This window comes from Rosa rugosa, chromosome 4, assembly GCF_958449725.1.
Source record: "Rosa rugosa chromosome 4, drRosRugo1.1, whole genome shotgun sequence".
NCBI lineage: Eukaryota > Viridiplantae > Streptophyta > Magnoliopsida > Rosales > Rosaceae > Rosa > Rosa rugosa.
Window position 1 is genome coordinate 22,257,738 of NC_084823.1, and position 24,492 is coordinate 22,282,229.

Sequence of the window (24,492 nt, forward strand, 5' to 3'; positions counted from 1 at the left end):
TAATGGAAAATTTCATTGGTGTAGACTTTAATCAAGTGGTTGACGACTTCATCAACCTAAAACTTCCACACCTATCCAAACAGTATTCTGGGCTGTGGCTTACAGCAGAAGCTTAAAATTTTTATTTAAAAAAAATTGCTGGTGAAAACTACTAAATACTACTGGTGAGTAATTATAGTTAAAATTTATGCATCACTCTTCAATATAAGGTAATCCAAGCACTTCCTGACTTATGGCAAACAAAGAAAAACAAATGTTGCATTCTAGGAGAGAACAACAGAAAAATGTATCCCTAAATCAGAACAGAAACAGTTATCAATACCCAAAATTAGCCCAGTGCCTTTGCATGCAGTACTGAACATACAGAGGAAAGGTACCATTCCTATTTGTCAATGTTTACAATTCACTACTTCTGCCAAAGCAATTACATTCATGTGCCATTCCAGTCAAGGGATCTGTAACAATTCAAGTAAAAAGAGATAAACCAACAGGATGTCATATCCTTTACATATCACTATTTCTATACATATATGTAAATCCCGCATACACTTCTTTAATCTACCATACTCTGCTATACTACTTAAAATACATACATTTAGGTATACAACTAAAGCAAGGGACCTAGATCTCCCAAGCAATGTCCAAGTACTATCTTCCATCCTGACTTTCTTGCCTGGGAGATTCAGCATAAGCTTGTCCTTGGTCTCGGACATCTCTGAACATAGAAAGAAATGAGCTGAGGCCTTCAGAGGAAGCTCCTCCTAATATCCACAACAAAAGTGAACTGAAAGAATTCATAGTGCTGGGGTTTGGACCATTCTCTGCTTGATTCAGGTCAGTTTGGCCTGGAATCTGAATAGGGTTTTGCACTGGGTTCTCATTGCCTGATCGTTCATGAAAGCCAGGAGCTTCAGCTCCATTTGAAGGCACCGCTGGATTGGATCCAGATCTCAGCCCAGGGCCAGAGACTGTGTCAGAATTGACTGGACCAGGATTTCTTGTGTTTAATCTTGTGATATGCAAAGTTGAGGCAAGGAATGTGGAGGAAGTAATGTGGAAATCTGGGTGTTGGAGTTGTGATCTTCGATTTTGAATAAACCTTTGTAGAGTTGGTACCTGCAAGGAAGTGTACCATGAATATAGCACCCATCAACTGTTAATCTATTAAGGTAAAAACAGATCCCTTCAATGCACTATGACCAGACTCAACTGTGCCAGAAATGATTTTATTTTCTAGCAGATAGGCAAGGCTGGGAGTTTAAAGAATGAGAATTTGATGGAGGTAGTCTCCTGTACATATATTGAGCAATTATTTTAATAGTATTTCCCATCTTCAAAATGGACTTCTTTTTCCTAGAGGAAACCTTTTCCATGAAATTGTTTCTCTAAAGCAGATGAACCTAATATGTAATATCTTTCCAGATTTGCCCAGACGCAAAGAGGAAAAACAAACTAGATAGCAACGGTTACCTCAAAACGGTTCCAGAAGTATAGAATGAGATGCTGCATAAATGCTGCAGCTGTAGAAAGAGCCAAATAGGAAAAACCTGCAACAGTTTTGAAGGTAGATTTTTCATAACCCAAAAGAAATCATTTCCGTCTAACAGTGAAGTAACAATAACAATGGACATACCGTAAGCATAGGAAAAGAAATAGATGTGAAAAACCAGAAAGTAGAGCAGAAAGAAGCGGGGAAAGAACTTCATTGATATGGGCGTGCGAACACTGCAAAAAGCACAAATAAATGAGATGAGCATGGCACACAAACTTTAAATGTGGGAAAAGTAAAGTATGCCCAATGCAGGGAAAATTTAAATGTGAGAACCGTTGCTAAATTCAGATCATATGACAATTAACCAGCTAGTCACATCATCAAAGCAATTGATCCAACTGACTGCAGGGATCGCAACCTACTGCAGGGATCACAACCCTGGTTCTATATCAGGTTCACTACTAAAAGGGCCAACTACATCCTTGGTATTAAGTTCATTCAGCAGTGGCTTTCAGGTAATTTGATCTATCTATATTGGTTGCCAGCCAAAACTCCAGAGCCTATAACATTAATAAGTTGAGCAATCAGAACAATCTTCACCTTAGAACGTCAAGGTCCCTACTAAGGTGAAGATTTTGGGATGGCTTGTGGTACTGGGGAAGACGAATACATGTGATGTTCTTCAAAGGAGAACACCGGGAAGTTGTTTTTCTCCTCACTGGTGTATTTTATGCAAATCTCAAGGAGAAAGTGCTGATCATGTCTTCGTGCATTGTGAAGTGGCTAATTTCTTATGGAAAAAATTATTTAGGGAGGGAAGAGTGGACTGGACAACTCCATTAGAGAGAAGTGACTTGCTAAGAGAAACCCTATAGCTTTTGGTAAAGGTAGAAAGGCCAGAACACTTTGGGGTTGTGGGGTGCTAGCAGTAGTTTGGGTTGTCTGGATGGAAAGAAATAAAAGATTATTTGAAAACTATGGAGGGGTGAAGAAGGAAGACCTGTGGGAGAGAGTCAAGTATCCCCGATGGTACGCTGAGGTTAGCGTAAATTACGATGTGTCGCTCGAGGTCTCTCGAGCCCCCTGTTGTACCAATGTCTATATTCCGCTCTTCTGGGCATCCTTATGGGTTTCTATTTTTAGGAATTCAAGGATTATAATCTTTCTTCCATTATTCTTAACTAGCAAGCAGCTGTAGTATAAGCCCCTAAGCCTTGATTAGTATTATTAGACGAGATGCTAGGACTATAGCCCTAGCTGCCCTCTTTAGATCTTTAAAGCGGACTCCTTGTCCGTCTCCCTGTAACTCGATTTTGCTTTTTCAATAAAAAGCTGTTTCTTCTCAAAAAAAAAAGAGAGGCAGTGACTATTGAGTGAAGGATTTTAAAATGCAATCTTCCCATATCAAATGATGCTATATATTATATATTATATGTATAATGAGAGAGAGAGAGAGAGAGAGAGAGAGAGACCTGATCAGGGTAAATAGTTCACTCAACCAGACAAGAATTAGGACCATGAAAGCCAATAGTTGATCATCGTAAAACTCGAACAGAAAAAACAATATGCCAATCATAATCTGCAGAACCCAAGATCATGTTATTTGAAAGTGAAGCATATGTCAAAAACGAGCATGAAGTGTACACAGACACACACACATTCTATTATGGTAAATGCAAACCAAAAGGATGTATACTCACCGGGACAAAGACAAGTGATTCAATTACATGCACAAAAATCAACTGAAATGTTGGAAGCTGATGACGAGCATGGTGTTGAAGCTGCACTGGAATAATTTGACAAATGTAAGCACTAAATTATAGAGGCAGGATAGGAGAATGAATAACACAAATAATTATGCAGCCTTCTCACTTCATGGTCAAGGATATACTCATCATTCCAGGAAAACAGTTTATTAAAATTGTTTTGGATCAACCAGACACAAAAAAAAATTCATAGTTCCACAACGAACCTATACTACTACTGAATAGTGAAAATATATGCAAGTCATTAATGCATTGTTTCATGCGCTTAAGACAGAAGATACTGAGTGGAAATAGCACAATACAATAAAACAAACCTGTGAACTTCAGCATCCGAGTCTGCGTCTCTCTTAAAGTAAATGACACAGACATAGTGGTTGTAAAGAACACAAATAGAGACATCATAAGAACGCCACACTTTGTCACAAGGTAGTCTGATGGAAGCCAAACAAAACATCACAATATATTAGAATAAGACTTTATGGCCCTTTCTCATATAATTAATCAATAGTTACCCGAAGGTCAAAATTTTATGTTCAGTCCAAAATATTTTGCTTCGATACCGTTGTTGATTGATTGTTTATGCTGACTTTCTCCAGAACACTTTATAGTATTGTTACTTTTGTGGGGTACATTTCGGTTTAAAATATCAGCTCAATCTGGTAAATCCAAATATTTGGGTTTTGACAATCCATGGATATCAGATATATGATGGACATCAGTGCAATATGAGGTGACATTAGAAAAGTATTAGGCCTAACCTCAATCAGGTTGAGGTTTTTTACAGATATGTATTTAATTTTCAAAGCATTGCAATAGACAATCAATAAACAAAAAGTATTTCTTAAAAAAATATATATAAAAAATAAAATAAAAAAGAAGGGTCTCCTGACCATACAACTTTTGGTAAAAATAAAATAAAATTGAGGGATCTCATGCTACTCTCAGTATCAGGTGTGCCACTGAAATACATGCATGAGGTTGCAGAAGTAAATATTTAAACCTCATTGCTTGAGAACAAACCTCCAAATCTTGCCGGACCCTCTGGCGGTTCGTGTGCATAACTAAGATTAAAGAACTCCTTTGTTTGAAAATTATAAAGATAACCTGCAATAGGATTCCATAATCATGAATAAAAATCAAACTCTGGAGAAAATATAATTAACTAAGCCAAACTCAAAATTACAGATTCTGCAAATATCATGCTAGGATGAAACTGATGCAATAACCATACAATTCCTGAAACTGTTTTTAACACATCCCAAATGTCAATCTACACACCTTTTTGTATGTCTTTATTGTATAAATAGTCCATATTACCCTAAATGCTAATAGTGAAATTAAGGGTATTATGGACAATTTATATAATAAAGACAAACAAAATGTGTTTTGTTAATGTTTGGTTTGCTACAGTACTACAGTTATCAATAATTTTCTGATAAAATACAGCTTACAAGATAGGTTGTTTTGTCTAAGATACACATTAAGAAGCATCATCCATAAGTAAAAGTTTTATTTATTAACATTAGAATTTCAAAATAAGAATAATAGACCAGTTTCTATTAGGAGATGGCTTGAGTAAGGTCAACTGAATTCTTTAAAATTCCCTTTTTTCTTTTATAATCCTCTATGGGTTGTGACTTTGACAGCTAACCCCCTGTATTTTATTTACAATCCTACAAGGTTCATGTGCTCTTCTGATCTGATGCACCAAATAACTTGCCCCAATTCAAATCCTCTCCTCCAAATGTTCTCACTTCATTAAAGAATGGAACGTATAGAAAAATAAAAGGAGATAAAAATATGGTTATTACCTTGACCAGGAGAACTCAGTAAACTGTTTATCAAAATAGTATCGTACCCAACAAATCTGTTAATGAGTAGCTGCTGCCACCTGGTAATTTTAAATAAGTACACAAAACAATCAAAACACAGATAGTATACCACTCTCCTATATAAACTACAGAACAGTATATGACATATTAACCTACTATTACTTATATTTATCACTCGGATGTTCTTATTTTAAGAGAAAAATATTGAAAAGTATAATTAGTTTACTGGTTACTTGGTTAGTAACTTAGTTTATATGATTAATACATGTGCCTTCCTATGCATTATTCAAACAAATTTAGAGAAGAGAAACAGAAAAAAAAATTATATATATAATTAATTAAACTACAACTGATTACAGAAAGTAATACTTGTGCATATGACATTAGATGTTTAATTCTCAAGGATACAGCAAAACACACCACAAGGTGATTGCAAAAAGATTGAGAAGCGAGCACAATGAACACACAAGCACTTGGGTTAAATAAATTTGATTCATGAAAAATAGATGTGAATTTAACTATGCACTAATACTTAATACATGAACAATAAAATTTTGTTACTATTTTAGTCAAAATTTTCAGTTACCAAACCAAAAAGACACCAGTAAACCATGATATATAGTTCTGCCAGGAGATTACCTGTTTCCAAAACAGGAATGTCGAGCTGATATGCTTATGTTTACAGTACGAATATTATGCTGAGCTCTTGCACTTTCAGGCAGTAAGAAATAACCCTGAGGTAATAGAAATATCAGAACATCTGATTAAATAACTAAACAAAATGAAAGAAAACAGGCTCAGGTACGATGGGAAGTAGTATCATTTATCGATAAGCTTCAGTAACCAAAATTTATGCAGTCTAACTTGTAGAAAGCTCAAGACACAAAAATGGAAGTAAAATAACAGGGTCATAATTTACCTTTTCCATAGTGTATAAGTAAGTTGGTTCAAAAGTTTTGCTTCTGTTCTCAAGCCACTGCACTGAGACATATTCAAACAAATTATCATTAAGTGTCTAGAAAACTTATAACAGTACAAAGCTGTGGTTATGTGTCCCTAGCATACATTACAATAGCCCAACAATTTCTCAACAAACAACCAGCAAAAAAAAAAAAAAACACAAACAAACAACATAGGTAAAACTAATACAGCCTCTATTCTGGAAAACAAAAAAATTGTGGTAATTCCCAAACTCTGGAGAGACTGAGCCCAAAGTAATGTCCAAAATTTAACTCTAGCTCATAGAAATTCAACCACCTCTCGAATGTAATTTCCAAAAATCATTCAAGTAAACGACGAAAAAAAATCGCTGACACTCCTTAGTTCCATTTGGCTTTTCTCTTCCAAATGCCTTCAGTTTCTCAAAATGAAAAATTAAAGCAGATGGAACTTCCCAACTCAATCTCGCTTCCTCCAACAACCCCAACCACATTATTGCAAAGGGACAATGAAGAATTAAGCTATCTACATCCTCCTCTCTTCTATTACCATTTGGGATAGAGACAACATTAGGTTCTTTCCTTTCAAGTACCTGGCAATTATCAACCCTCAGGGGCAATTATCCAATAAGAAAAAAAGAAGATGTAGTGTCACATAACTCCATCAAAAAAGTCCCAATGACACTCCAATCTACTTCTTCCGCCTTGAAGAATAGAATTAACACTCCGCAAGAGCAATGTGATAAGTGAGTTCCTTTACTTCAAAATTTATAAGTTCTCCGTAGACCAAAATCAGAACATATTGATGAAAAGAATTCACTTACTCCAACAGTATCAAAGACCACCCTCCACACCCTAAGACTTGGGTATCTCAATACAATCAAAAACTGATTCTACAATACAACAAATCCAGTGCAATCCTATCACATAAATTTGATAGTTTCAAATCCAGTCATTAAGTATATAAAGTTCAGTAACTGAAAACCTAGGTCAGCAATCATCTCCCCCTTTCATTTGTTTTTTCTTTTTTGTATGAGAAATTATAACCATGATAGGATTTCATGTCAAATATACCAAAGAGAAAATGGATAGGCATCAACGCCTACTTCAAAGTTCAAATACATAATAAACAGACCAATCAATACAAAACCCTCACCCAACCAAGATAACTAAAAGAAGCCCCCACCCAAACCCCATAATACCTTTAGGCTAAGAGAACGATAATTATAAAAAGGCAGGCATGGAACTAGTTCTGTACCAAACAAAAGACAACTTATATTGCTCATCATTCAAATTTCTTCTGTTCCTCTCCCTAAAGAATGAAAGAAGAAATTCCAAGAACTAAATTTAGTCTCATTTGCAAATACCAACCAAAGAAAAGTGAAGAAAAACAAGGCCATACCCTAAGACATTAGTTCCAACCACAATAAGTACGTACTTGCTTGAAAAGATGATGATTTTTTCTTTTCTTTTTTTTTTTTTTCTTTTTTTACCATCAAATAGGAGACCAAACTAAGAAAAATGCAAGCTCAAGTTGTTAAAGTGTTTCTCAATCATTAAGCAACAAGAGGCTGATGCTCCAAGTCTATAACACGATGAAAGGCCATGGATAACTAAAAGGATAGTGCATAACCTACATACGAGTTAAGCCTGTCCAATCGAAGTATATGCAGCCACTTTGGAATATCAAGATCCAAATGTATGCCTGCAATGTTCTGCAATTCAAAATAAAAAGAAAACAGAAAAAGAGAATTTATAACTACCATATAAGAACTCCAACAATGTTCAGAAATCCACAATAAGCATTTTTATAACGAATCCATTCAAAAGGTGTGAATCCGGTAAAAATAAAAGAGTACACCCAGGAAAATAAAGCAGCAACTAGTTTAATATAAACAGCGTCAAGATAATAGATATCAAAATTCGAATTGCTTATAAGGCAATGACTGACTGAAAACTTAATCCTAATTCCACAAGTTCAACAATAGTTCATGGCTAATATGTTGGCTGATACGATGGCAAACATAAGACAACCAGTCCATCAAAAATGTGTGTGTTTTAAAAGATTTTCCCCTCAACTTCCATCCTACTTGGGATCAATCTTTCTATAAGATCTAATCCAGTTTGTAATGTTATTTTTGTGTTTAACAAAGAAAAAATAATAACAAAAAGCATTAAGATTAGAGTAGGGCACTCGGAAGAAGGTCGATATAGCCACATATGACATGGACATCAAATTGAATCAGGAATATTTTTTTGATGTGGAAAGATGGAACCAAAGGAAAAGGCAATTGAAGAAAGCAGGGTCAATAATTTTCATTTTTTCACCGTGTATAATATAGTTGTTAGTTTTCGTGTGCCTCAATCTACTCACCCACAAACTTCCAACAATATGTGTTCCATGCTTCCAGAGGAATGATAGACGCCTGTGCCACTTGTTGCTAAAATGAAAGAGTGCTGCTTTGAATGTCTCTTTTGCAGATAAAGGAAAACTACTACGTGACTCCTCTATTTCAGTTTTCATAATCGCATCATCAACATTTGGCATAGAGCTATCTGCCTGATGATCCAGAATCTCATCCCCATTTACATTGGCAAATTCTAATTTATCCATCACAAATTTCGTCTCGGGGACATCATTTATCACATTGGTGAATTCTGACTCATTCTGCGACCACAAGCCTGCACTGGAAATCTAAACAAGATTATAAGCGTTAGTGTTTTAGAAATAACAGGTACGACAGAAGAAACCCCCCCAACCCACCACACACACACACACAAATAAAACAGATGAGCAGAGCTCTAAAATAATAAAATAGATAAAAATCAATATTAACAAACTATTTAGTAGAGCAATATTTTACCAAAACAACATCGTTCCTCTGTTGCATTGTATTCACAAACTAATTACCCAGTTGGAGATAATTCAATTTCAGAAAATGCAGTTGCTTTCTAAAAATTTCAGAAAGCTCATCCTTTCTAGAATTTTTATTTTTATTTTTTACAAAGCTCATCTTTTTTTAGTTATTAATTTAGAAAATGGAAGCAAAATTATTAAAATTGAAAAGAAGCTCTGTAACAGGGACAAAAATGCAACAACAAAAAAATTTTAGAGATAGAAGACAAGATATACCTTAACATGAATGATTTGTGCGTCTGTTGTTTCAACCCCAGGAAGCTCACTTGAACAGCCAGGCTTTAAAATGCAAGGGAATCGTAGTTAATTCAAGGGCTCACACCATATTAAGGAGGGAAGCATAAGATAAGAAATCCAAAAAATTGGAAATAAATTTATGGACCATGCCTTATGAACCAATTATCTAACAACAATGCCTTAAAAATAATAATCATGTGAAGTTGGAAAAGGGGAAAGCAAAGATGTTCGATGATGACAAATATATCCACAGTAAAACCATGAAAATAACCTCACACTCATATCCCGGCACCACCATGATATCAGAATTCAAGTTATTTTCAAACTCAGACACCTACCCCGTAACATCAAGAATGCCTAAAAAAAAAAATTAGCCACACAACTGATGGTGGAACCAACTATTATGAGCTCACCCATGATATGCCTACAAGTAGATAGGATATTTGCGAAATTTAGACACACAGGTGTTGAATAAACTGTGAATTAAGTTCATTTGCTGTAGCATTGAACCACAGAATTCAACAACCTGTGATATGTCATGATGACATGTATCAAAAATTTTGTAGAACTCACAGCTTTTGTAAACTTGCAATTTACTTGTGACTTTAACAAAAAAGGCATTCAGAAGCGGCGGCGTTACAAATTGATAATGGCTTCTCGAGAAATCACCAGGTGATCAAAACCCTAACTCTTTCTAACACAATTTGATATGCAAAAGCTCGAATTAAAGTGCTGGAAGCAGAAAGTAGGGATAGAGAGAGAGAGAGACCTGCTGAACGTAATTGGCGTGCATAACAACGAGAATACAGAAGAGAGTGATCGCGATGAAAAGGTAGATATACTCCAAAGCAGCTCTCACTTTAGGCGTCAGGATCTGAGAGAAGCGCTCTTGTACGCGGATGAAGGTCTGCTCCGGATCCATGTCGTCCTCTCTCTTCTTCTCCTGCTGTCGTCTATCTATATCTATATCTATCTATACTGATGATGACAGAACATGGTATTAGGAGAGACGATATGATTACGCCATCGTTGTTGAATTTTCTGACTTCTTCTGACCCATTCCTTGGATTTTTTTTTTTTTTAGGGGGTGTATTCAATTCAGATTTGAAAAGATTTTAGCTGATTTTTAATAATCCATGGATTAATGAAACCGTCGAATAGGGGAAACATTGAGCCTAAACCTCTGATTACAATAGGCACCTAGAGAAAATAATTAAAAGAAAAAATTGACCAAAACAAAAACAATAGATGATTTTTTTTTATTTGGTGGGAAAAAAGTATTGTTGATATGGATGTTGAGATAAAATAAAGGTTTGAGGGAGATGGTGATGACAGATACTAGGCCAATATAGTCATCGCATCTCCCTCAAACTCTATCAAGACATTAATGTACAGTGAAATATACCAAAACCATGAATAGAGAGATGATGCCAGCTATTATGCCAAATCAAGAAATCAACTAAATTTTCTGAACAAGCAAACATAAAGGCAATAACAAAGAAATGATGCACCTCGATAGTTCATCTAACAGACCTATTTTGTCTCAAAGTTCATTTTTGGAAACGTCTTTGTCACAATGATCCAATTGCATAGATCACGATGTTTCTAACAGCACTTGATAGACATTGAATAACTAGGGGTATCTCACCACACTGAGTGGCAATTGTTGCATTGGTCGGATCAGGGCAACAATTGCAGATTCCGCCTACACCAAATTTCACAAGGCTCTCATTTGGTTATGTTATGCAATCCAGAAAAGGTCCCACCAGTTGAGCTGGCGCAAATAGGTATAATTGTAAGGATCATAAGCAAAGTCCACCAGATTAGCGACAGTCTTCCCTTTTGATTATTCACAAGGTAGTACTCTGAAATTGAGTCACCAATTCCCGAAGGTAGTGCAGCCTTAGAGTACCATATCTTCTGGTTCACTCTTCTTGCCTCCTATCATTGGTAAACAATTGTTGAATTGGTGAATCTAGTTGACCTTTTGCTCAATAAAGTCCTTGCTTAGTCACCTAAGTCTGCTCGGGCGTTGCCTGAAACAAATTAATTTGGTTAGCATGCAAGCCTAACTACATAAAAAGAGCTTTTGATCAACAAACTACAAAAACTGTAATGAAATATAACTTAATTCCCATGAAACGATAACTAAATTGTAACTTAATTAAGCTGTTGTTTCACAATAGTACCTAACTAAAACACTTTTGCTAGAATCCAATATGGCATACTGCCCCTGTTTATCATCTTTGGTTACTAAGGTCAATTTTTTTGTAAAGGTAGTCTTTTTTTTTTTGCATAATATCTGAAACGAGGACTACCTTTTACAAGAAATAACCATGATTTCCATCTTGAGAATAACCTGATAGTGTATTGCATTCCATCAAATCAGATCCTTAGTCCTAAAATCATCAAACACACTTGTAGCTTCTATCAAATGTCTCCACCAAGAATACATGCATATAAGTGCATTCCCAACAAAAACTTCAGAATGCAAGACAGACTCAAATACAAGAGAATGCATGCATTTGTAATCCAATAAGCAAGTCTTCATGATCTGCAAGAAAAGAAAGGACGGAGTATAATTCATCCCTAGAGATTGTATTCCGAGAACTATAACAGTAAGACACATATTCTTCAAGGTAGATAAGACAACATCAGACCGTCCATTAATCAGAAATATGAGCATTTTAGGCACTAGTTGCTTTTCTAAAATTGCTTGAAGCTAAAAAAAGAAAAGGAAAAAAAAAAAAAACATATATATCCCAGAAGGTTGCTGTACCATCATCCCATGCACTTTGCAATCGATCAATAGTAAATTCTTCACATTAAGCATCAAGTATAGTGTCAAGAATTTAAGTCATATATAACAGAGGTCACCACAAAGTAGCCTTATTAATTACTAGTTGGATACATGCAACTCCTATTGGTCATATCCATGTAATGAGATCATGTAATCATCATGTTTTGATGTGAAAAACCAATTAAAGGCCACAGAAAACTGGGAAGCAACACAATTTATGGATTGAAGAGGTAGACAATTGTCCATTATCTGATATAGCATGAAGATCAAGCAAAAAAAGATAATCAAATCTAATTTAGTGGCATACAAAATCAGATTAGACCCTAAACAAATATCAAGTTCCTAAACAAGGAATCCATCAGAATCCAAAAATGAAAACTAAACTACCCAAATGATGATATATATATATATATATATATATATATATATATATATATATATATATATATATATATATATACGAAAATGTTCTGAAGAGGACGTCCGCAACCCAGAAAAAGTGCGGACGTCCCTCCTTTCTCCGCGATCAAGCTCCGACGTCGGCGCGCCTCTTGCCGGACGGTGGCTACATGCATCCCAGACCAGTTTGCAGTGAAGACGAAGGCCAAAGAGATCGAGGTCGGAGGTCTGGGCAGCGTGGTCGACTGCAAAGTGGTAGTCCGATCAAGGTCGACTGGAAAGTGGTTACCGGCGAGTCCACCCGACTGGAAAGTGGTCCGGGATGTTCAGAGAGTTCGTCCGGCAACCGCAGCGCAGCCATCGCCGCCTTCTCAACGCCGGAGGAGGGACGTCCGCACTTTTTCTGGGTTGCGGACGTCCTCTTCAGAACGGTCCTCTATATATATATATATATATATATATATATATATATATATATATATATATATATGTTTGAAAGACCATGAACCAATCTACCAAAGAAGAGAGCTTGAAAATTAGAAAACAAGTCTTTGGGAATAAAAAAATGTACAACGACTATGAAGATTAATACCAAAAAAGAAGAGAGCTTTTGTTCTAGCCTGAAATCTTCACAAGCCCTCAACCATCATTAAAAGTTACGAATCAACAGCAACCATCAACACCTCTAGGGCTCAAACAACTCCAACCACGAATCAAGATTATGCAAAAGTATTGAACACGAAGTTATCAATTTATGAAACCCAAACCAAGGACAATAGATGAGCAAAAAAGATGACCCATAAACCCTAATTTATAGAAACCATGTAGTACAACAAAACCCGATAACGTCAAAATCATGTAGTAACAAACATCAAATACGTCAAAATAGAAAAGATGAGAAAAATACCTTGGTTGGTCAGAGAAGAGAATTGAAAGAGGTCTCTACACGTCTTCTAGTGAGCTCTCTTCATCTTCTGAGCGAGAGAGAATGTCAAAATCTTTAGGGAGGTGAGCAGATTTCTGAATGGATTTTGTATTTATACCTAGCCCCCTAAAATCCTCCACAATCCAACATTTAATGAAATCCTTGAGAATCTTCAGAGTTTTGAATATCACCGGATTTTGGCAGACATTTTAAAATCCAAATTGAATACATCAAGATTTTAAAAGACTTTTTAAAATCCTGATTGAATACCCATAGACTTTTAAAGTACAAAAATATCCTGTAAACTCTCAATTGAATACACGTGAGGAGGTCTAAATACCAATTTTGGAGATATGAATAGAACCTCCCTAAAACTTGATTTACAATCAATAAAATTATCTTTCATTTCTCTAAAAAAAAAAACAAAAAAAGCATACTATAATTTTAAACCAAGGAAAAAAAAAAGAAAAAAGCAAGGGTCGCAAGCACACTGCTCACGTGGTTGAACCTTTAATAGACCTCCAACTTACTTTTACAAATAACCAATATGCTATTTACACCTCCCTAATTGGGTAATACCCATCATCCAATAATATCAATAAAAAATTTTTTTTAGAGTGTTCTATTCATATACCTCCAAAATCGGTAGTTAGACCTCTATCAATTTTTGAACGTTTCACAATATTATTTTACTCTTGATATAACTAAGCTGAAAAAAAAAAAAAAAAAAAAAAATCTTTCAATTGATAGCTCTGAAGTCAACATAGTTGAAGCAAAAGGATTTTGGAAGCTACGTATGTATAATCGTGGAAACAGCAACAAAATTGCTTCAGTCCATTCCAAAGCAAGTCTCTGGAAATTGGTTGACTTGATTGGCAAAATTTGGAAAATGGTTCTTTCTTCATTGATTACTAGTCTCTGTCTTACATTATGATAGAAGTTGACCCAGCACAACTTATATGACTATTGCTGGGGATGCGGAATTGCGTATATGACTAGTCTCGGTTTTGTACAATCATTCTTTGTTTCTCTCCGTTTTGAATGAAGGGAGCTTCTATTCATACCTCTAAAATTGGTATTTAGACCTCCAACTTACTTTTACAAATAACCAATATGCTATCTACACCTCCCTAATTTTCCCATAATACCCATCATCCAATAATATCAATAAAAACTTTTTTTAGAGTGTTCTATTCATATACCTCCAAAATCGGTAGTTAGACCTCCATCAATTTTTGAACGTTTCACAATATTATTTTACTCTTGATATAACTAAGCTGAAAAAAAAAAAAAAAAAAAAAAAAAAAAACTTTCAATTGATAGCTCTCTCCCCCCCCCCCCCTGCTTATTGTTGTATTTTGTAGGCATACGCATCTTTAGAGGCTAAGAGCAGTTCATTTTTTCAACTTCCTAAGATTCCCTCGTTTCATATATTAGCTCAAACAGTACGCTCCAATGGATAAGTATGATTTTAAGCGAAAGTGGTCTGTTGGTGTTTTGGTTAGAGAATATTGCATATCCGAAATTGACTCGAGGAACTGCAAAGTAAGGAACTGGTCTGTTGATTTCTCCGCTGCTTGGTAAGGATGAAGATCATAACAAAAACAAAAGGGAAAAAATGGCATGAGGATGAATATTTGTTGATTTCATACCTCTAAAAGGGAAAAGACTTTTTTTAATTTTTGTTTTTTCTCTTTTGTGTCTTTATTGGTAATTTGACATGAGTTGACAAAGTCAACTATCACTTGAAAAAAGAAAGAGGTCCAAATGCCAATTTTGGAGGTATGAATAGAAGCTCCCCAAGTTTTATAGTAGCTTTCACACTCACAGGAATAATACTAAGGTCCCGTTTGGTTAACAGGAATGTCAAAATAGGAAAATAATCTATTTTGCCTTTTCAGATCAATATGGAATGGAATAAGTTAGATGTTTAGAACATTACTGGAAATTAAATTCCGTAATTAATTTTTCGTTCCTGTTATAGTGTTTGTTAAGTCATGAGACTCATAGTCTCATGCTCGTAAATATAATTATTACGATGTGTTAAGACTTAAAATGGAGTACAAGATGTACTATCATAATAAGGAGATGGCTTCACTAAGGCTTCCTGGTGGCGGCGTCAAGTTTCTGGCCTGGGTAGATTGCTTCTCCTCTCTCTCCGGTCAGCTTGGGAAGGATGGAGGCGAAGTTCCTCTTCGTCAACGTGCTTCTGAACCTGTCGAACTCTGGTTTCGACTTCTTTTCCTGGTCATGTTGATCTGCGGACCTGCTATGGCTATAGCCTCCGATCCAGAAGTGGTGGCTCCTGGTGGTTTTGGTTTGTGGGATGCCAACTGGACCCTATTTCGGGTTTTTGAGGCGGATTCCGTACGAGATCCGGAAGTGGGTACAAGAGCGAGCGGTGCTAGACCGTGGCCGGATTTGCTCCCAAAGCCTCGACTTTGGGTGGACTGGTTTGACGAAGGTCGGACGACGGCCAAGGGTGTTTGGTTGTCTGTTGACGACGGCGGAAATTGGTCGAGGTCTTCTACTCGTGACAGCGGCATTGTTCATGAGTGCTGGGACATGGTTTGGCATGCGTCGGCTGGGTTGGGAGGCTGGAGTTGTGATGGTGGCAGGTTTGGTGTAGATCACGGCGGTGATCACGATGATGGCGGCGGCGGAGATGATCAAGTTGGCAGTAACTCTGCTAGGGTTTGTGTTGATTGGTTGTTTTGGGCCTGGGTATGGTCTAGGTTGGGTGTCCCTGTTTAGGTTTCTCATTCCTGGGCTTGTTTAATTTTAGAAGGGATGGAAGGTGACTTATCATCTTCCATTCCTAGCTTTTAGTTTCTTTAATAGGTCGCAAAGTTCACATTCTCTGAGGGTTCATTTTACTATTTGCTTCGGAGGATGTTGATCTTTGTTTGAAATAAAGGTGCGTTATTTTCCTTAAAATGTGGGTGTACTCGGGGTGGCCTGGAGCTTGTTCTTGTCTTAGAATAGGTGTTTAGGGTTCCTTAAGGAACGATTCTTTCTGTCGACCCCATAAGGGTGTTTCGTTTTTGTACTGCTTGCTGAATCTTTTACTAATCTATACTATTATTAAGAGAAGAGAGCTTGCTCTCCAAAACTGAAAAATTTGACGAATATAACCCTCTAATATTAAAAAACTTTAGAAATTGAAATAACCAACAAGGACAATAATGTCAATTTAAAAAATAAAAATAAATTAAATTCCTTAAAATAAAATAAATAGTAGTTAATGTTGTAGAAAACTGCTTTAGTTAAGCAACTAAATGGATAAAGACTTGTTAAAGTATAAATATGACATCAACTAATATAGAATATTGGCGGAGGAATATAAATTTTGGGTACGGCTATTGTCACCCTACCAAATACTCAATTTACCCTACGTTTTACTTTTGACCCTTAAAATTCCAATTCTGCCCTTAAAAGTTAGAAAAACTGATTTTTTTTTCTTTTAACCTAAATATAGAAAGAAGAATAACTAAAGAGATAAATTCAAAAATAAATAAAAACAAACCATCATCGATATATGGCGAAAACTGCATTCACCATATGAGATAACAGAGATAAATTCAAAAATAAATAAAAACAAACCATCATCGATATAAAAACAAACCATCATTGACACAAGTATTGTCAAGCTAAACCCACTTAGTCAATTTAGCATATTCAAACACCATCACCAAAAAAACCTGCATTCATCTATATTATTATTAACACCAAAGATGCTTATAGTTTTTAGCGTACGTAGATGCTTTTACTAGACTAAATTTGCAAGTCATTTTCACAATTCGTCGTCCTTATGTCCAATTGCAAGCACATGGATAGTTCACTTACGTATAACAAGTCCTAGAGACTATTGTGTTTAGCAAACTACCATATCTATCCATTTGAAAATATATGTTACTCAATAATCTCTCTCTCCAACAACCTACAGAAATACTTGAAAGCCTCATGACAATCTCTGCAAATCCTCAAATTCTTAACAATCCTTAATGACTTCCCGTGTGGTGCAACACCACTTACCGCCCAAATGCTACTGCCAGCTTCTCACTGTGATACCAGAGGGCTTCCTTTTTCTCCAGTACCCCAACCTCATGCAACATCTCATTTTGCAATGGCACATAACCTAATTTTTCTATCCCCTCCATCAGCTCTGCCAACTTTGCATCATCTCATCTATTCTTTGATGACTTCTGTCCCAGCCAAAAACACATGAAGTTTCCCCCGCATTTCAATCCAACTCCTTCCTCCTACCTTCTTCAACCCTCATATCTTTCATCATCTTCCTCACTTGTGCAACTTCATCCACCTTCCTGTGGATATATAATAACGCATTTGCAACGATCACTTGAGCTAAATAATCCTGTGGGTCAATTTACAATAACCGTTTAGCCATGGACCTAGCCAAACTGGGTGATTTATGATAAGATGCAGATGTTGGCAACGTTCGCCACACTGCAACATTGGCACAGAAGGCATTGTCATTGCAGGCCTTTTAGCATCTTCCAACTGACCAGCCTGGCCCATGGCACCAACCAAACACGTATAATGCTCAACGGTTGGTTCCAACTCGTAATCTGCTTTATTCGGGTTAACCACCAATCAGTTTAGGAAACCAAAACCGCATTGCCAAAGCACGTCATAATTGCTAAAAAAGCTCTATTCATCCTGTACAAAAGCTTGAATGCTGAAACCTTATCCCTTTGTTGTGCATATGCTGCCAGCATGACACTGCATCCACAAGATTTAGCACCAGAAAATTCTTATTAAAAACCTGCCTAGCATCAGACACAAACCCAGCTTTCCCATAGACATCAACCAAAGCAGTCCCTACAACTAAATTCACATCAAGCCCCGTCACAACAGCATGCGTATATAGTATCCTACACTGCTCCAAAGCAGCAAGCTCGGCTGCAGCCTTCAGCACACCCGAAACACTATACATGCTAGACCCAACATCACAAGATTTCATGTCAGCAAAAGCCAGACGCATCAATGAGCCTCGAGTTCTGCGCCAACCCAACAATCACCTCCCCATAACAGACCACATCCTTCTGGGAAATTTTTGTCAAGCACCTTGCGTGCATGAAGGGCCATCCTACATTTGGAGTAGAAATGATGAGGGCTGACCAGGAAAACGGTTGCATCGAGATACCGATACCAAGCTTCAAGGAAAGCGAGTGAAGGGAAAGAGTGAAAGAGAGGAGAGAGAAGTGCAGGGTGGCGGAGCATGGAGACGAAATGGTGGAGAGCAATGGAGGTGGATCGGCGGAGTTGGGTTGTGGCTGCGGTGGTGTTTAGCGTGTGCCACAATTAACCCATTAAATAGCCAATGAGACACATTCCCTCAAAATTTTTGCACTACATGGAAAAATGACCACAATCACCTCCAAGATTCTACAGTACTCCGTTTATATCACAACATCAGCACACAAGGACAATGTCAACAAATTCTACACCATTCCATTGAATCCATCCCCCAAAGAAATCAATACAGAAATTTCTGCAACAAGTCGTTCTACTTCAAATGGATTTCTGCAAATAACACAAGAATACACAACATATGTTCATTTAAATTAGAGCTTTCACTAATCCTACTACCACCCTGCATTTCATTATATTTTAATTCTGCATCCTAAGTTTCTGCATCTCATTTTTTGCATGCATTCACTGACCTATAACTGGGCGAAAAGGGGTAACTAACTACTTTCTCCCACCTTGCAAGCAGAAAGGCTGAACAAGCAAGTACATCGAAGTTCAAGCAAACCTATGCATCAATTCAAACCGTTCAATAATTGTGTTCCCTGTTGCCTATGCTACTCACAAAATCATAGACAATGAAGCACTGTAACAAATTTTCTTCATCTTTTAGCATCTTGAGAAGGCCCGCCATCTTGGATCTTGCCCTCTGGAGAAGCATTAGGAACTGTTCCTACAGCGGTTAATCTATCCTTGCTTGCAGCTGGCCTTGGCCCTACAGAATCCTGTTTGAGGGGGTCTTTCTCAACTGGCTTGCTAGATTCTGAACTACTCAGGGTACGTGCCTCAGTTCCAAAACTTTTCTTTGCACTGTCACCTTCATGGCCTTTTGCTTGGCCATTGACGGTTTGTTTCTTCGTCTCAGCCGCAATTCCCTTCACAGTTTCTTCAAGTTTTTCTAATCTCTCTCTCACCTCCGAAAGCTCCGGAACCGATCTTGCTTCTTTTTCTTTCGTAGCATTTAGTTCTATTTCTTCCACTTTCTCTTCTTCTTGTTTCTTCTTTTTCTGCTCCAGTTCCTGGGATGAAAATTTGGTAAGGATTGAGAAACAAATGAAAGGCAACCAAGAAACCGTTGGAAACCATATAACAAGCATGGCATTGATATGGGAAAGCTCATCATGCTTAATAGTTACGCTGTACAAACTTATACATTAAGATGCTTTTACAACAATATACAAAGTTTACAAAATAGTTGCCTGTAGTATATATAATTCATGTATATATGTACATAATGATTCTGGAATGGACTTCGGGGAGTCGCAAAGTTCCCACAACAAGAAAAGAGTAAACACACCATTCACACAGCTCTGCATTTCAGTTGAAGTTTGCAAATCAATATCGACCCCGAGATCAGTCACGTATATATACATATATGTAGATCCACATTGGTTTTCGTCAATTCTGAATATCTCTAGATGCTACTTAAAATTAATGAAATATCTAAAAGAAAAGGTTAGAAAGCTATGAGATAATTGTTTCTCAAAGCTAGTTGAGCTTCTGTGCTACTTTTTTCTTAAATGAATTAATTGTCCAACCTCCCAATTGTCTTCTAGCAAACACAGGTCAAGCAAAGGAGTATCTATCTTTTAGAGAAGTCTAGGAATTTTACTGATATCCACATATATTGGTACATATATGCTCTTATCAAACAAAATGTTATCATATTGTGCCTTTAAAAACACCTCTCAGCCTTTGAATTCAATCACTGAGTGGAAGGTTTCATGATACATGAGTATTGATTATTGAAGGAACAACATAATATTCCTAGAAATGGGGTCAGCATAAGGTAGAAAAACTCAAGTTACAAAATTAATGGGGTGGTAAGCTTGTGCAAATACCCAAAATTAGGTAGCAGTGATGCATGTCAGCTAATTCAATGCTTCATCTTCCCAAAAAATCATCACAAGCTTCTACTATAATTGTACGATATATAATAGTAGAGGCCGATTCAGCAAAAGAGTTTGCATTTGAAACTTGGCAAGTGTCCAAGCGCTAACCTGAGGTGTTTAACGCCCAGTACTATTTAATTTCTTTCATCTACCCCAAACCTGCAAGTAAACATCTAAAACCTATGTCTAATTGGAGATGCTCCAATCTAATTTATAAAACAATCCTGTGGAGACTGGAAATCAAAATCTGGAAAAGACAAAGGTAGTGAAAGTATTATTCAAATATGTATGCTCACATTCACATTTGAACAGTTCGTTTTACATATACACATATGTATGCATGCTAAACAGTCAGGTGGAAAAATCAGTAATAGATCCATTGTAGCGTCTTTCTTAAGGTTGTTTACTAAATTCAAGCAATGGTCTCAGTGCAAATAGCTAAGAGATGGTCTCAGTGCAAATAGCTAAGAGTGAGAGAAAATAAGAGGACAGATAATGATCTATGAAGGAAGAAACACCACATGGCATCCAATCCCTTGAAAGAGCGACTAATGTATATGCACCATTACACAATACGATATCGGGGATTCAGCACAAAGCATAAATGTTTACTTACTGCTTCCATTTTTCTCATATCATAGCGAGCATATTGAGCTACCAGATATACAGCTGTTACAGGAAAATAAGTTTTCAGATAGTAACTTGAAACCATGGGGACAAAACCAAAATATGAAATATCAAGGACATTGACTTACATACCCAAGGAAGGCATACAAGCAAAGAATAGTTGTACCAGATGGAAATCAAGCCTGAGAAGGAAAAGGAGAGGTCTCAGAAACTGAGAGGGATGTAGCAAATATTCACAATGCTAATAATGATTCTTTGGCAAATAAGCTAGAACACACGGGAAATGATTGACAATGTACAAAGGTAACTATGTGTCGACTTTCAATGCGAAAAATAATACCAATAAAACGGCGAATGAATCTTTTGAAATCAGTATGATGAATCCTTGAACAACAACAACAACAGCCACTGGTTTTAAAGTCAACAATGTTGTATCTTTTAAAGCTTAAACACATGGGCATTGCTCCCTCTATCATATGAAGTCTCTAAATAATGATATGCATGCACAAATAACAACAAAAAGAGCAGAGAAAAGGATACCCAAATTTCTTTTTCTTGGGCGGGTCAGTGAAGAGCATTTTAGCGGCAGTCAAGAAGTCTAGCTTGTCAAGCTTCTTCAACGACTCGTCGTATGTAGTCAGACCATGGGGGGGTTTGGAGCAAAATGGTTGCTTCTGGAATCGGACCCAGGTTTGTCTGCTCCAAAACGTTGCTTGCAATCTTCGGCTGCAGTGGTACATCTCTCACTAAGGGCTAGTTGTTGTGTGATTGGATATGTGGAAGAAATGGCTTAATCTGAGAATCCATCCCGATGATGATGATGTCTGGGTTGTTGTGTCTGCACAGTCCCCTCTATTTCAAAACTTTGGAAAGGAATTCAAAATTTGAAACACTCTATTCCACAGAGAGAGAGAGAGAGAGAGAATATGAAGGGTTTCTACAAGCAAAAGAAGAGCACTACCCAAGCAGGGGCAGATCTAGGATTACAAGCTCGGTGGGGCTTGAACTTCTTAACAAAGGAAGAAAAAAAAAAAATTCAGCCACAAATGTTGACACTAACCTGAATAATTTAACACATAGCTTCACCAAACCAGTTCTAAAATTTTACACTCAAGTTGGGGACCAATAAATTTTAGTTCCATTGACAGATCTTGGCTAAAGTGATATTCTTTCCACTTTTCTCTACACACATTGTAATTTTTGGCTCAAAATTTAAACAAACACCAATTTTCTTTTACATTTTCCTAAGCAGCCCAACAAAAACATATGGAAAAAGACCCATCAAAGAACTAGTAGTACCTATCAAGATAGTAAAGTGACAGCCCCCTTTGCCAAATATCTGATAAAACCAAAGAAGTGAATATCAGAATTCAGAAATCAGAAACTTCAGAAAAAAAGGAAATATCCGAATATAAAGGAGAAGAAGAAGACGGAGAGGGAGAGAGAGATACCTGGAGGCTGGAGCTCGGAGACGGAGAGAAGGAGAAGAAGTGAAGAAACGCGCTGGAGTTCGGGAGGTCACTTCAGTGGGGATTGAGAAAGGTAAAGAGTGTTCCCCGAAAAAACAAAACACATGTATATACCTATGTTTTTTTTTTTTTCTAGCCCAAAAATCTTGGCAGTGCTTGAGCCCAACCCATTTAGCACCTGGAGTTGCTGTGCTTACACCTTTTACCACTACACATATGACACGCCACTATGGATCAAAAGTTGTTTCTATAAGGTGAATCAAAATTATACATTATTTTTAGGGGCCGTGACTACTTACCCAATTTCAGCTTAAAAATTGTCTACTTACTCCACTAAGAGTTTTTTAACCTCATTTACCCAATCTAACAACTATTGACAGTTTTGCCCCCATTAATCAAATTGAAACTCATCGTCTCTCTCGTCTCATAATCTCTCTCCTCCCGGACTCTCTCTCTCTCCAGCCGGACGGCCAGATGCCGAGCGACGACGCCAAGGTGCCGCAGGTTGTAGGCGGTCTGGGTCTGATTTCGTCCGGCGTGTAGGTCGTGGCTGAGAATACCGGAGGTTGTCGCTGAGATCGCCGGTGATCTGAGGAGGTCCCTTGATGCCGTCTAGTCCGGGACGGTGATCTGGAAACGTCGAGAGATGGTGGCTGTGACGGTGGAGAGCGCCGGCGTGGGGCACCTGCAGGCCTGGATGAGGCCGGTACGGACGAGCAAGCAGGGGTGTTGCTGTGTCGGGGCTGGGACCGGTCAGAGATGGGCTGTAGGTGAGCGACTGGAGAAGAGGGCCTGGAGAAGACGAAGGCGGTCCTGCCGGAATCGGGCTGGAGGAACGTGGGTGTCCACAGGGGAAGCGTGGGTGGCCGGAGAAAAATTCAGACGGTTTTTTTTTTCTGATTTCGATGGGAAGAGCTGCGAGAATGGGGAAGGAAAAAAAAAAAAAAAAACTATTGCATCATGGATGAGAGAATGGATTCTCTGTGTGGGATGATGCATTCTCTCTGTGGGAGTTTGAGAGAATGCGATGTGAGGAAGACGAAGAAGAGTTGATTTTTGATTTTGGCTTCTAGCTCTGAGTTTTTTGAAGTGGATTGTGATGAGGGTTTATTGGATGGTCTGTGAATAAATTTGGAATAAATTGAAGCGGTGTTAGTGTTTGGATCAACGAGGTTTGCTTTTTGTTGGTATTTGCATGCTTAATTGAGGGGCAATAATGTTTCTACTGGGGCAATAATCACATTATTGGGTGGCAATAATCATATTATTAGGGGACAGTAATGTTTTTATTGGGGGACAATAATAAGATTATTGGGGGGCAATAATAAGATTATTTATTTGGATAAACCTACTAAAACATTCAAAATTAAAAACATCTTCATTTTCACTAATTATTGATCCCCAATAAATTTGTTATTGAGGAGCAATAATATGTTTATTGAGGGGCAGTAATATGATTATTGGGGGGCAATAATATGATTACTGGGTATTATTGGGGGGTAATAAAATTAGACGCCGGAATCCGGTCACCGGCCCGATAGCCGGATTCGGGATTCCAGTCACCGGTCGCCGGATTCCGTCACCGGAGTCCGGCAAGGTCTCCTATCACTTCTCTCTCTAAGTGACAAAGAAGGAGGGGGCAAAATTGTCCCAAAAATAAATAAAAAAGAATAAAAAAATACTTAATTGGGTAATAGGGAAATAATCTCTTAGAGTGTTTGGGTAAGTGGGCAATTTTTAAGCTAAAATTGGATAAATGATCATTTCCCCTTATTTTTAATCCCCTCTTACCAAATCGATGTGAGCTCGCTGAAAATAGTCAATATATTGCAAAAACTCAGAGCAACTCCAACAGGTTCCCTATATTTTGATTTTTCTCTATTTTAAGGAAAACTAAGTCTCTTCTGCTCCAACAGATTTCCAATAA

At 37.3% G+C, this 24,492-nt stretch overlaps 3 protein-coding genes across 5 annotated transcripts; all 3 read right to left on the minus strand.

The window, feature by feature from the left end:
* Positions 1-285: 285 nt before the first annotated feature.
* Positions 286-10,540, minus strand: LOC133743318 (membralin-like protein At1g60995). 2 transcript variants are annotated; one of them, XM_062171201.1, is made up of 14 exons: positions 9,952-10,540; positions 9,162-9,224; positions 8,403-8,723; positions 7,666-7,743; positions 6,010-6,066; positions 5,730-5,824; positions 5,070-5,149; positions 4,279-4,362; positions 3,573-3,689; positions 3,193-3,278; positions 2,965-3,071; positions 1,634-1,725; positions 1,471-1,547; positions 286-1,116 (listed from the first exon to the last, which is right to left on the minus strand). In XM_062171201.1, the coding sequence occupies exons 1-14, from the start codon at positions 10,102-10,104 to the stop codon at positions 649-651; spliced, it is 1,878 nt and encodes a 625-aa protein (XP_062027185.1). In that variant the 5' UTR covers positions 10,105-10,540; the 3' UTR covers positions 286-648. The 2 variants fall into 2 exon arrangements, with proteins under 2 accessions (XP_062027185.1, XP_062027184.1); XM_062171200.1 differs by having other exon boundaries at positions 6,010-6,071; positions 7,662-7,743; positions 9,952-10,534.
* Positions 10,541-17,549: 7,009 nt separating this feature from the next.
* Positions 17,550-18,311, minus strand: LOC133744519 (pentatricopeptide repeat-containing protein At4g14850-like). The gene is made up of 2 exons (XM_062172615.1): positions 18,013-18,311; positions 17,550-17,631 (listed from the first exon to the last, which is right to left on the minus strand). The coding sequence occupies exons 1-2, from the start codon at positions 18,309-18,311 to the stop codon at positions 17,550-17,552; spliced, it is 381 nt and encodes a 126-aa protein (XP_062028599.1).
* A 390-nt stretch (positions 18,312-18,701) lies between these two features.
* LOC133746095 (uncharacterized) lies at positions 18,702-22,654 on the minus strand. Of its 2 annotated transcripts, XM_062174259.1 has the most exons (6): positions 22,548-22,654; positions 22,396-22,435; positions 21,637-21,934; positions 21,229-21,278; positions 21,086-21,138; positions 18,702-19,596 (listed from the first exon to the last, which is right to left on the minus strand). In XM_062174259.1, exons 3-6 carry the CDS (start codon positions 21,834-21,836, stop codon positions 19,180-19,182), a joined length of 720 nt encoding a protein of 239 aa, XP_062030243.1. In that variant the 5' UTR covers positions 21,837-21,934; positions 22,396-22,435; positions 22,548-22,654; the 3' UTR covers positions 18,702-19,179. The 2 variants fall into 2 exon arrangements, with proteins under 2 accessions (XP_062030243.1, XP_062030242.1); XM_062174258.1 differs by lacking the exons at positions 22,396-22,435; positions 22,548-22,654 and adding an exon at positions 22,058-22,375.
* Positions 22,655-24,492: the final 1,838 nt, after the last annotated feature.

Bases quoted from the DNA above. Each gene is read 5' to 3' on its own strand.
- LOC133744519 (XM_062172615.1), bottom strand. From the start codon at position 18,311: ATGCGTCTGGCTTTTGCTGACATGAAATCTTGTGATGTTGGGTCTAGC. The intron at 17,632-18,012 runs GTTTCAGCATTC...ATATATCCACAG, and splicing joins ATGCACAACAAAGGGATAAG to GAAGGTGGATGAAGTTGCAC.
- LOC133743318 (XM_062171200.1), bottom strand. From the start codon at position 10,104: ATGGATCCGGAGCAGACCTTCATCCGCGTACAAGAGCGCTTCTCTCAG. The intron at 3,072-3,192 runs GTGAGTATACAT...TGGGTTCTGCAG, and splicing joins AATCACTTGTCTTTGTCCCG to ATTATGATTGGCATATTGTT. The intron at 1,726-2,964 runs GTCTCTCTCTCT...TGCTTTTTGCAG, and splicing joins GAACTATTTACCCTGATCAG to TGTTCGCACGCCCATATCAA.
- LOC133746095 (XM_062174259.1), bottom strand. From the start codon at position 21,836: ATGTACCACTGCAGCCGAAGATTGCAAGCAACGTTTTGGAGCAGACAA. The intron at 21,279-21,636 runs GTATCCTTTTCT...TTTCCTTCTCAG, and splicing joins CCCAAGAAAAAGAAATTTGG to GCTTGATTTCCATCTGGTAC. The intron at 19,597-21,085 runs GTAAGTAAACAT...TTTTCATCCCAG, and splicing joins ATATGAGAAAAATGGAAGCA to GAACTGGAGCAGAAAAAGAA.